Raw genomic sequence first — 13507 nt, 5'->3', positions numbered from 1 at the left:
ACAACCCAGCAACAAAAAACATCTTAAAAAACTATATTTACCACACAAAATATCTGTGTACATATAAATTTATTCCGAATCGAATGTATGTAATCAGAATAATAAATACACTGATAAATGCTGCATCGTATAAATTCACAATTAGGTTTTGTGAATACCCCTAAGAAACGCAGAAATGATACACTGCTCCAAAAGATATAAATAATTTCTGAACAGATAACATAAACCAGATCACAATTAAATATGTTCTAAAATTCTTAACAAAATAAATTTTAAGTATAAAGACATCCATCCTGTAACAATTTTAATATTTTTTCAATACACGTGATAGATATCCCACTCGCATTCCACTAAGCGACCAAATAGGTCTTAAATAAAAAGACTTAAGCTTTCTTTTGAGCAGACATTTTTTTTTTAAAATGGGCCTATTTTAGAAAAAAGTTAGATTTTGCAAAAAAAAAAGTCAAAAATAGTATGTCTTGAAGACATCGATTTCAAAAGTTGATTCACTTGACATGAAATCTCCCATATGAATTATGTAGCACAGTGTTGTTAATAAAGTATGTAAATGTTTCTACACAAATTACGGATGTTAGTCCTTTTTGTTCAACACTAAATTATTTAGCTGTAATTGTATTAACAAATCGTTATTACTAATTGCTGATAAGATTACTTTTGATTGAAAAATAAAAATAAACAAAATTTCTATTTACATACATTTATTTATCAAACAACAAAAAAAAAAGCGTCAAAACAAACCACTACCTACTTACTATGTGATATTATTATTATTATTTCTATTAAACAATTTCTATATTCAATGATGATGTTATCAGAGACTAAAACAAAAATCATTTTTCCTTAATCGCATTAAATCAATAACAGTACACCATTTCTAACCACGAGTTCCCAACACTTTCCTTCCTTCCTTCCACCTTCCTATTCACAAAGATATGTCCAATATATAGATATGTTTTGTTGTTTATAAATTCATAAGTGTGTATTTACAGCCAGATCCTGTAAAGTATTCATTATTATTATTAGTTGGTTTTGTAATAAATTATTTTTGGCAACAATTAAAATTGTTGATTGTTAATTGCATAAAACTAAAAAATTAATTTAATTTAATTAAATAAATAATTAGAAACTATTTTCATTTTCCGTTGAGAGGGATTCACTCTTTAAAGATCTGTCCATGCTACACTGATTGATAGAAATAGACTTAATGAATGTGTTTCACTTCATACACACTAGTACGAAGGGTCTACGAGTATTGAACAATTTACTCCAATCTAACTTATGTACACATCCATATTGATATCGAAGTGATACTGAAAAATATAGGGAAAAAAATACATGAAATTGTTGTTTTTATCTGATAAAAGAAACATTTAGCCAACACCATCATATCATCACATCAGTACACACTTTCTAATCAGATTTGAGTACGAGTACTTACACAGTGGAGTTCGAAAAAATATATCATTTTGTTTGCCTTTATTCTTTCAGATATCCTTAATAATATCTCAAAAGGCAATCGTTAATATTTTTAAATTTCATAACTTTAACAATATATGTACATAGTTAAGCATGAAGAAAATTTTTTTTTAAGAATTTGTAAAAAAATATTTTGTAGTTGCATATGGGCAATTCCATATCATCGTACGTGGCATTTGTACGCCTATAGAGTGGAAAAGATTTTGCAAAAATAAGAGTATCTGAAAAATAATTTGGTCTTTATGTTCCATTCAGAGGGTACTATATATTAAAATAATAAAAAGTTCTTTCGAAATATTGTTGTACAAAATATTGAGCGAAATAAGGGTAAAACAACAATCAGAGTCAAATTCATTTCATACTACAAGCTAATTGGGATCCTAGTTTTCGCCGCAATTTTAGCCTAAAACATACCTAAAACATTAAAAAATTAAATATAATCCAATACTTAAGCGTAATAAAACTGTTCTCGTTAATAACATTATCCAACACCAAAGATATGCAGATGTTCTCATGTAGCAGTTCTGTTTTATTGGAGTCCATGTAGTAATACAAGTAGTTTTCCACGATCGCTTCGTTTTAGCGACATCATAAATATTTACAGAAAAAAGAGTAAAAAATTTATTTTTTTTGCGAAAATTTATACTATCTCCATTTGGATAAATGTAATTATTGTGCGGGATGCAAATTCAGATAAAAAAGTCCGTGACTTCAATGGCAAAAATCTATGAATTTGTCTAAGAATTGCTACCTCATCCGCCCTATTCTCTGGATTTAGCCAGGAGTGACTATTTCTTGTTTCCAAACCTGAAGAAATGACTCGGCAGAAAGAGATTTGACTGCAACGATGAAATCATCTCTCAAACAAATGCTCGACAAATCTTATTTTTTTTTTTGAAGGTATACAAATATTTGGAGAAACGATGGACAAAATGTATAGAGCTCAAAGGAGACTATATTGAAAAATAAATTGGTTTTTTATTCAAAAACCTGTGTTTCACCAAAAAGTCATGTACTTATATTTAGCCGCTCTCGTAGTAAAGATATTTATTGAGGTTATAAATGTATATTTCAGTTTACAAAACTGTAAGTCATAGAATAAATACATAGAACGGAAGGAGAGAGAAATGTCAATGAAAATAAATTAAATTAAATCAAACCAAACTACTCTCTTTCAGGTTTTTGACAATCTATAATGTAAGCCCTTAAAATATTTTAATGCTCAGAAGGTTTTGGAAAATTTTCATTTGACACTAATTTCCATGGTAGATAAATGATCTATACTAAACTTAAATTAAAAAAAAAAATTTTTTTTGCATAAAATTAATTTTATCTATCATTTGAATTTTTTACAGGTATTTTAGCTTTTTTTTTAAATTTGGATGAAGATTTCGCAGTAAAAACGGTGTTTGTGCAATATGACGCCACACAACCTCCTTAAACTTCTGTTGAATTAAACTGTTGCAAATTTCAATATCATTTAAATGCTATTTTCAAAATTGTATTTGACTAATCTATTAAAACATCAACACATCGGGTATGATTCCAATTAGGTAGCTATTGGAAATTGAAAATATAAATTACAAATCGCTCCATCATAAATGACTGAGAGAAAAATATATTTAATTTAACATTTGTTAAATTCTGGATGCACAGATTTGTCAGAAATACTTTGTAGAGTATTTTTTAGCTGCAATTTGTTTCTTTTTATAGTTTTGCGTATTGTAAAAACTATTAACAATTACTTCGGTTTTTGAGTTTGATTTATTTGTGCTATTGTATTGTACATAACTGCTGGCATTTAGATACACAGTCGTTTCGTTCACTTTAGATAAGACAGCCAAATAGTACACAGCGAAAGAGTGGTAGGGAGGAAAGAGGAGCGGAATAATCAGATTGAAACACGGGAAATCCTAAAAGCTAAAATATGTTTTGATTTCCATTACAACATTTGAGTTTTCGTGCGGAAAATGTGTAGTGTGTCGTTAAATTAAAGTTAAAGTTTAACAAAAATCCACATAAAGCCTAAATAGACAAAATAAAATAATGCCTTGGTTTTTCTTAAATACTGTTACATTTAAGTGCGTATTGAAATTTAAATTAAATTTGAAAACAATCTTCAATAAGCTTTAACTTCTTTAATTATTTTATTCATTTATTTTGCTAATTTTTCCCCTTTTTGCACTTTTAGTTTGGCATTGAAAAATGCAGAAGACAATGCACCTACAAAACGTGATCCAGCTAGTTCTGATTTATTATTAGAAGGAGAACAGTAAGTTTGTATAATTATTTTGTATTTTCTCAAATGTAAAAAAATATATACATTTTGTAAACAATTTCAGGCCTTCGTTAGAAGAAATACGTAGTTGGGGACACAGTTTTGATAAACTAATGAAAAGTCAAAGTAAGTATTTATCTGGAATCATCATCGAGAAATGTACATAAATACATACATACATACATTATATTAATTTAGTGTACATATTATTCTTTTTTGAAATGATACTAAGATAATTATTTTCTTACATAAAAATCCAATTTAGAAATATTCATTAATAAAATATATTTGTAATATAGTGGTTATATGGGGGGTAGGGTCAATTATGGACCGATTCTCACAAAAGTTGATAGAAATATTTAGGTTCATATAAAACTTAATTATTGCTCAAACAGTATTCCGGGGGGACATTTGAATGGCTGCTAGCTGAAATCATGAACCGATATTGACCATTTTCAATACCAAACAGCTAGCTCATTACGTTTGGGCCCTATTGCGTTTTCAACAGACAGACGGACGGACGGACGGACATAGTTAGATCGTCTTTGAATTTCATAAGGACCCAGAATATACTATGTGAAAATATTTTGATGTGTTACAAACGGAAATCAAACCATATTTTTTGATAAAAACACTGTTTTTAATAGATACTGAAGTTTTATCCATTAGAAATTCATTTAATTGTCAAAATTGTCTGTAGTTTGTCTTGAGTTCTTCGCAACAAAATAACAAGGGTTTATAAAAAAAAACTTGTTTAACCGATTCAGATCATATAGACCTTGCTCAGTACTATGTTCGAATTCATATTCATATATCGAGTTACCTTAATATAGAAAGGCCCTAACTCGTGTTTTTTTCTTGTAAACCAAAATTTTCATTTATTTCGATAAATAGTCCGCTCATATATCATATTTATCCAAAAACTCTCGAATTAAAAACACGAGTTAGGGCCTTTCTGTATTAAGGTAACACGATATGCACGTACATATAATAAAAACAATTTTTTAAAGTTTAAAAAAAATCTAATTTTTTCGTGAACAAAACTTTATGCTGAATTTTGTGTGTGTACATTAGGGTGGGTAGATTTTTTTCACAAAAAATCGTATAGCAGAAACGCATTCTACTGAAAATTCGAAGAAATTTTCCCCAAGAAACCATAAGTCTAAAATCAAATCCTATCTTGCGCATTTCATCTTTTATCCAATGATATTTCAGTATTAATTTTTCTTTTTTAATAGTTTTTTTTTATTGGATAAAAGACGAAATGCCCAAGATAGGATTTGATTTTAGACCTATGGTTTCTTGAGGAAACTTTCTTAGAATATTCCGTAGATTGCGTTTCTGCTATACGATTTTTTTACAGTTTGATCGTCCATACTATTCAACCCGGCCTAATGTACATATATAAAATGGATCAAACGACTATTTACGTTGTGAAAAATTTTATTAAATTAAATTTAAAATTACGAGTCGTACTTTAACCACAAGTTGGTTGTTGGACCATTAGTTTTGGTCGTTACTAACATCAGCGTTTTATTCAAACTCTGTGCTACTTATGTACATTTTCGGCTGATTTGGGTTCCATATTTATACATACATACATACGAAATTAAAAATATCTATGTATGTATATTTTTTAAAATTTAGTTTTTCTCACACCAATTTCAAATGTGACTTGTTTTGACAGTTCTGGTGAGAAACTTTTCGCAAAATATTGTTACAGAAACACTTTTTCTCACATCCTTTCAATAATTGCTGGAAAATTATTTAAATGACAGATAATTCTCGCAAACTCAAGATACAGAAACACTTGTGCGAGAAAAAACATATTTTGTTTCATTTTACACTGTTTTTGTTGCAATTCAATCGTTTCATGCGGAAAGTTTTTCGATTCGAGAAATACAGAAACGGGCTGCAGGTTTCAACCAAACTTAACATCATAAACCATATAAGTATGTGTATAGGTTTGGTTGAAATTGGTCAACGCGGCAACAAAAGTAAGGAATAAATCCCTTCCTTTTTTATGGATATAGAAGATTATTATTATGAATTTTTGCAACATGCTTTAATATTTATCATTTATTTATTTCTTTCTCTTCTCCCTCAGGCGGTCGTAAAGTATTTCGTGATTTTCTACGCAGTGAATTTAGTGAGGAGAATATACTTTTCTGGTTGGCCTGTGAAGATTTAAAGAAAGAAATCAATGCTGAGGCAATTGAGGAAAAGGCTCGCCTCATTTATGAAGATTATATATCAATATTGTCACCCCGCGAAGTATCGCTAGACGCCAGAGTACGAGAGGTAGTCAATCGCAATATGGTTGAACCGACATCACATACATTTGACGAGGCTCAAATACAAATTTACACACTAATGCTCAGAGACTCATATCCCAGGTAATTCATCACAATAAGTACTTACTTACTACATCCATAAATAATTGAAATTTTTTTATGAATATTAATCTTTAATGATATTTACAGATTCATCAATTCCCAAAAGTATAAAACACTCGCTCAACTGCAAGATGGCATGTCCGCATCGGGCTCCACAGCAGACAGTCCTACTTAAATGTTGCTGAAAACACAAACTGTAACTGAAACTGAAACAGAAATACTGGAGAAAAACATGGGAATCAATGTCACTATACAACACAAAATGATGATCCATAAGGTTGTTGCTGCTTAAATACAAACTAGAAAATTTTAAATTTCCTACACCAAACACTCCCCTCTCCCTTCCAAACCCGCAAAAGATCAAAAGCTGCAAAAAAAGAACACAGAACAATGGAAAGAATTTTGTCAGGAGCAAAACTAAAAACTAAAACTTAAAAAACAAAAAAAATATATAAAAACAAAACATAATTAAAGCACAAATAGAGCAATATTTCCAAATTTGTTTTTATTTTCGTTGTTTAAATTTTAAAATACTTTTATATCGAATTGATCACTCTAGAACCAAAAAAAAAAACCAAAAAACACAAAAAATTAACAAAATTAGATTTATAAGCGCAACAATCGTATTATGCATTTTAAATGTTTAAATAAAAAAATAATAATAATTAAAATAGTTTTTATAAACTGCTTATAAATCGTAAACATTACCAAAATATTTCTTTTTTCTTTTCATTTTGTACTTATACACTTTTATATTTTTTTTTTTCTTTAAGTTTTACAATTTTTTATTTCCTTTTTTAGCCAATAATTCTCTAGTCAAGTTATTTAAATTTTAATTTAATTTAAGAAAACAATAGATTATTTTATTTAAATAACCACAGACATACCAAAAAACATCTTAATTTAAATACACTTAACCTAAATATTTTCACTAATCAAACAAACGATCACTCATATTTCATTTCATTTCATATCATATTATTTTATTCCTGATTTTTGTTTTAAATAATTTTAATTAAATAAATAAAACAAACAAAAAAACTATTTACCATTTAAACAAATTCAAAGAAAAACAAAACAAAACAAAAGAAAACACACATTATATAATTTTTAATAACTAACTAAATAACTAATTAGTCATACTGAATTAAAAAAAATATATATTTATTAAATTAAATAATTATTAAAACGTTAATATAATAAACATTTTCAATATAATAATAATAATAATACTATTGCAAATACACTAAATAATATTAATTAATTAATTGAAACAAAAAAAAAAAAAAACAACAAATTACACGAGTATTTAGTTTTTAAGATTTTTTTCTTTATAAAAACCAAACTTTAGTCAAATGAAAACCAAAATAAATCTCAAAATCATACCAAAAACAAACAAAAAACAAAAACAACTGACAAAGAAAATATTGAAAAATATAAATAAAAAAAAACTGTTTTAAGTTTAATATCGATAATAAAGTGTTCATTTTTATTTTACAGTCTTTTCAGTCGTTTGAGTTTTTAATGCAACCACTATGAATGAAGTTTCCAAGTTTCCAAATAGGTAATAAAAGGATTTCTATACCTTGTGATACATTTATGTACGACTATGTTTAATGATTCGAATCCTTAAGCTTTTGATAAATTTTCAAAGCCCTGCAAACGATAGTAAAGTGAGTGATACCACCTGGTTAAAATTTTGATTTTTTAACATCATACATATTTTGTAAAAGAAATTTGATCAAAGTTGGGACATCGACACGTTTCTTTCGGTCCATACAAGCGGTTTCAACATAATCGTTGTTTAAGTAAGAAGAATTGATAAGTAGATTAAATTATATTTCTACTGTTTTCCGATAATACATAATTAGTATTATTTAATTAGAGAATATAACAATTTCATTAAAGTGAATATTTTAAATGAAAAAATTTACACAAAATCGCATGATGTTCTAGAGCAAGTGAAAAAATATGTCAAAAGACATATAAATAAGCTATCAATGAAATTCAAATATTTTCATTCAAGTTAAAGCCTATTTAGATTGGCTACTTTTCGTGGGAACATTTTCAAAGAAAATAGAAATAAAATCGCAGAGATTATTTCCCAAGTGTAAATAGGTTCTTGGTACAAATATATAAAATAATTAGAAATTTTCAAAAATAAATATTCGCTAAAGTCCCGGTTCGGTTGCTACTTACATTAGGGAAAATCGGCCCATAAATGACTGAGTTATAAGCAAAAAATCACGACTATGTACCTCGATTTTTTTATCTATATCTGGATTACTCAGACATTAATATAGACAATATCGATATGTAATGATAGACATTTCAAAGACTTTTCCAACGTCGTATAGTATTTTGTTAAACCCATTTTTTTGCATCAAAATTTTACCATTAAATTTTTTTACACAAAAAATGTCTTTACAGAAAATTTGTTTTCACCAAAAAATATCTTCAATCTTTATATACAGTGGTTGCCCGCTATTTATGACAAATACTTGAATTTTTTTCATCAACTGAATTTTAAAGGGTAATCAATTTATTATTAATACTTCTAGTTTCTCAAAAATGTTCGGAAAAATCGGTACAACATATATGGACAAAGATATATGGAAATACATTGACCCACCTCGGCGAACATCCGATTCGAAGTTCGAACAGTGTAGTAGTTTTAAAATTGTAAAAATGTTTCAGCAACATGTTGCTAGTAAGGATGTTGCAGCAACATATTGCAAGTACGGATGTTGCAGCAACATGTTGCTAATATAGATGTTGCAGCAACATGTTGCTAATATAGATGTTGCAGCAACATGTTGCTAATAAAGATTTACTAGATGTTTCAGCAACATGTTGCCTTATCATCTTTTCTAGCAACATTGCCTTAACATCTATATTAGCAACATGTTGCTGAAACATCTATATTAGCAACATGTTGCTGAAACATTTATATTAGCAACATGTTGCTGAAACATCTATATTAGCAACATGTTGCTGAAACATCTACATTAGCAACATGTTGCTGCAACATCTACATTAGCAACATGTTGCTGAAACATCTTTATTAGCATCCTGTTGCAGGTACATGTAGGTAATATAGATGTTTCAGCAACATGGTGTTAATATAAATGTTTCAGCAACATGTTGCTAATATAGATGTTTCAGCAACATGTTGCTAATATAGATGTTTCAGCAACATGTTGCTAGAAAAGATGATAAGGCAACATGTTGCTGAAACATCTAGTAAATCTTTATTAGCAACATGTTGCTGCAACATCTATATTCATGTACCTCCAACAGGATGCTAGTAAAGATGTTTCAGTAAAGATGTTGCTAATGTAGATGTTGCAGCAACATGTTGCTAATATAGATGTTGCAGCAACATGTTGTCAATATAGATATTTCAGCAACATGTTGCTAGTAAAGATGTTTGAGGACCATGTTGCTAATATAGATGTTGCACCAACATGTTGCTAGTAAAAATGTTTCAGCAACATGTTAAAGCTTACTGGCAACATGCCGCTGAAACATCTCTTCTAGCAACATGTTGCCTTAACATCTTTTCTAGCAACATGTTGCTGAAACATTTATATTAGCAACATGTTGCTGAAACATCTATATTACCTACTTGTACCTGCATCAGGATGCTAGTAAAGATGTTTCAGCAACATGTTGCTAATATAGATGTTGCAGCAACATGTTGCTTATATAGATGTTGCAGCAACATGTTGCTAATATATATGTGCAGGAAAATGTAGCTAGTAAAGATGTTTCAGCAACATGTTGCTAGTAAAGATGTTTCAGCTTTACTAGATGTTTCAGCAGCATGTTGCCAGTAAAGCTTTAACATGTTGCTGAAACATTTTCACTAGCAACATGTTGGTGCAACATATATATTAGCAAACATCTTTACTAGCAACATGTTGCTGAAATATCTATATTGGCAACATGTTGCTGCAACACGTTAACTTTCAATATGTAGCTGCAACAGGATGCTAGTAAAAATGTTGCAGCTACATATTGCTAGTTAACGTGTTGCAGCAACATGTTGCTAGTAAAAATGCAGCAGATACATGTTGCTTGTAAACGTGTTAAAGCTACATGTTGCTAATGGATATGTGTTATATATCATTGTTTTCAAAGGAAAAATGCAATGTAAACATGTTTAAAAAAAATTTTGAAATACATATGTTTAAATGCCTGTGTCAATCATGAAAATTTTGAAAACATATTTATTTTAGGAATAAGAAATATGTATCTTATCTATAGTTAATTGAGCCTGAGGTTACTTTTATAAACTGTTAAACATTATTTCCTTAAGATGCTACACAAAGTGTAGCGAAATGTTGAATATAAATAGAGAACCTTGTATTCGACATACATACTTTTATCCAAAAATAGAGATATTCGTAGTTTTAACCTGGCGTTCACACATGCAAGTAACTGAACGTTTGCACTAACACAATCACTATGCATGTGTAAATTTGCACAATTGTGTTTGTGCAAAAGTATGAATGTGTTGAATTTTTGCAACTGTTACTTGCATGTATAAACGCTAGGTTAGCTAATGCCGATTTTGTTAGCAATCAGTATGTGCATATGTATGTACATTAGAGTGCTCCAAGATTGTATGACCGAAAAATAATAGTCTTCGGAGCATAACATTAACCTATTCTAGTATGGACAAAACATTTTGACTTTTTAACGACAGCTTCAAAAATAGATTTTTTTTTGAATTTTGTTAAACAAATTTTCGAGTTTTTAGATCATCACTTTGGCATTTATTGAGGATATAAAGGGAATAAAAATTAAAAAAAAAAAATTTTAATCTAAAATTTTTGTTTTTGTTACTGTGATTTAAATAAAGACGATTTCGGTAAAAACTTGAGAGAAATATATCTTAAAATTCTACATTTACAATAATGGTGCCACTAGGAAATTTTTTTGAAACGGAGTACAACGTGTTTAAAAAATTTAAACTTATAATTTTGTTTATACCCATAATCGGTAAATTTTTTGTGAGGTAATCTTTATGTAAAAATCATGATAACTTCGGAAATAAAGGCTCTTATATATGACAATATGTTTTTTTTTATTAAAATTGAAATAGCAGTGCCGGATAATTGAATTAATTTTTTTTTTATTTTCTTACAATTAAAGTACAATTTAGTTAAATATGCTGAATTTATTGTATTTTTAATGTTAAATATAGTTCTTTTCATATAATTCCTGTTTTAGTGGGTCGCTCAATACATAGCACCATTGCTTAGCGAAAATTAATTTTAAAGTTATAAAAAATAAGGAAAATCTTTTCCATATATTGAACTTTATAACAAACGCTACTGAATAGAAAGAAAAAAATAGAAACTAGGAACTGCAAATGGAAAACTGCACCTCAGGACCATCGAAATATCAGATGGTCAGAATCATCAAATGCAATCCATTTAATCTGTCAAGCAAATAAAAATGGAATGAAATTTAGAAGTTATTGATATGACTGTAAGGAGATGATTTCTAGATGCAAACTTCACAGAACGAAGTCCAAGGAAAAAGCCACTATTAACAAAAATACATAGTCGGCATTCAGCGTTTGGAGTACGCTGAATGCCGACTGGTTTGCAAGCAAATATCGCAATATTTTGTGAACAGACGGGTCTAAACTGGTTTTATTTGGAAGTTTAGGCTGAAGTCAATATACTAAAAAAAGTCCAAAAATATTTCAAAATTTCGTGGTACTGCCATTATCTTGTTCGCAACTGTATAAGTTTGTCATTCCGTATGTAATTTCTGCAATATTAATTTGTGACCTTATAAAGTATATACATATGGAGGTACATATATTCTGATCATTGTAGATAACGGACATGATTTTGCGATATCCGTCTGTTCGTGTCTTTAGCTATTTTAGTTAGATGTGAAACATTTAAGGTATATTTATTGTACAATACTCCATACAAATTGCTTAAAAACTTAGCTTTAATAATATTTTCCATTTCAGTTTCAATATTATTAATTTTTGTGTTAATTTTAATAAAGAGAAAATGTTTAACATCGAAATAAATTTGTAAATAAAACTAAAACAACAAACATTTATTCATACATTAAAATTGTTAAAAAAAAAACCAAAACAAAATTAATGCCAGCAAGTATCTTAAGTATAAGTATAAGCTGGAGTAAGAAACAGTAGGTAGTGTATAAAACAGTTTTGAAATATTTTTTTAATTAATTTTTTTCTTTTTGAAGTAGATACCCACATACACACTTACTTACTTACTTACTACATACATGTTAAAACAATATCTAGCTTTAAGTATGCCACAATCACTGCCAATTCACACTCAATTCACACAAATAACTCATAATTTATACCTTTCGTTAGAATTTTTACAAATGCATATTTTAATTTTAATTTTAATTTTCACTAGTCACTTAAAGTTTATAATTTATATTTGTTTTACTCATGAGATTTCTTTAAGTGTTAATTGTAAATGGTGTTGAATATAATACAGATCTAGGCAACATTGTACGATTTGGAGCTGAAACTTTGGAAGAGATTTTCAAGTTTCATTGTATGAAAACACAAACTCAATACAAAGTTAAATATAGAATTGGAAATGTTGAGCTATTTCTAATAAGTATTGAACACACAGACAAAGGAATTGATTTATAAGAAAGCGTTAATGTTGTTGATTTTTCTCAGTGTACCTTATAAATTCCTGTGTTGTGTTTTAGTTATTAATATTCTAATATTATTTTCATAAAATCTGATTCATATGTAGTAGCATGATATAATCTAAACCGATCTGAATAAAAGATACATAAAAAATATATTTTTTCAATTTAAATATACATACAGACTTATTTAGCAAAAAATAAATATCTAATAAACATTCGATAAAATATTATTATGTAAATTAGTTTAACAATATTTGTTTTGTACAATAAATTTTCTCTGTTCCCTGCAAAATTTCATTTATTTCAAAAACTTATTACATTCATACTTAAGTATTTAAGGCTAATAAAACAAAACCATAAATTATAATTTTCCAGGCTTCATTTAAGCATACAATGAGAACAAAAAAAAGGATAAAAATAAATAAAAAAAATAATATGTAGTATAAATATAACTAGTATAAATAAACTTAATAACTTTTGACCATTGAACCATACATTCTACTAATGATAATTAAATGCTAAAGCAAATAAATTTAATTAAAACTTAAATGAAATACACTAATATTTAAAGAAAACTCTTTTCAAATGAAATATCATTTAAGCAAACAATTTAATGAAAAGACAAATACATTCAATACACAAACATATTTACTGCATACAT

The 13507-nt window shown here is 28.1% G+C and overlaps 1 protein-coding gene across 2 annotated transcripts in view; it reads left to right on the top strand.

Annotated features, from left to right (window-relative positions):
* Window positions 1-6806, top strand: part of Dhit (Double hit) — a 49008-nt gene extending 42202 nt beyond the window's left edge. For both annotated transcript variants that reach the window (XM_065511861.1, XM_065511862.1), the window contains 4 exons: window positions 3689-3769; window positions 3840-3901; window positions 5883-6171; window positions 6259-6806. In XM_065511861.1, coding sequence (XP_065367933.1) covers window positions 3689-3769; window positions 3840-3901; window positions 5883-6171; window positions 6259-6346 — 520 coding nt within the window. In that variant the 3' untranslated portion in view covers window positions 6347-6806. The remainder of the gene's footprint in view (window positions 1-3688; window positions 3770-3839; window positions 3902-5882; window positions 6172-6258) is intronic.
* The last annotated feature ends 6701 nt before the right edge of the window (window positions 6807-13507 follow it).

The sequence above is a fragment of the Calliphora vicina genome, chromosome 5, assembly GCF_958450345.1.
Source record: "Calliphora vicina chromosome 5, idCalVici1.1, whole genome shotgun sequence".
Taxonomy (NCBI): Eukaryota; Metazoa; Arthropoda; class Insecta; order Diptera; family Calliphoridae; genus Calliphora; species Calliphora vicina.
Note: the sequence above shows the minus strand (reverse complement) of the source record. Positions and strands in the feature narration are given on the sequence as shown.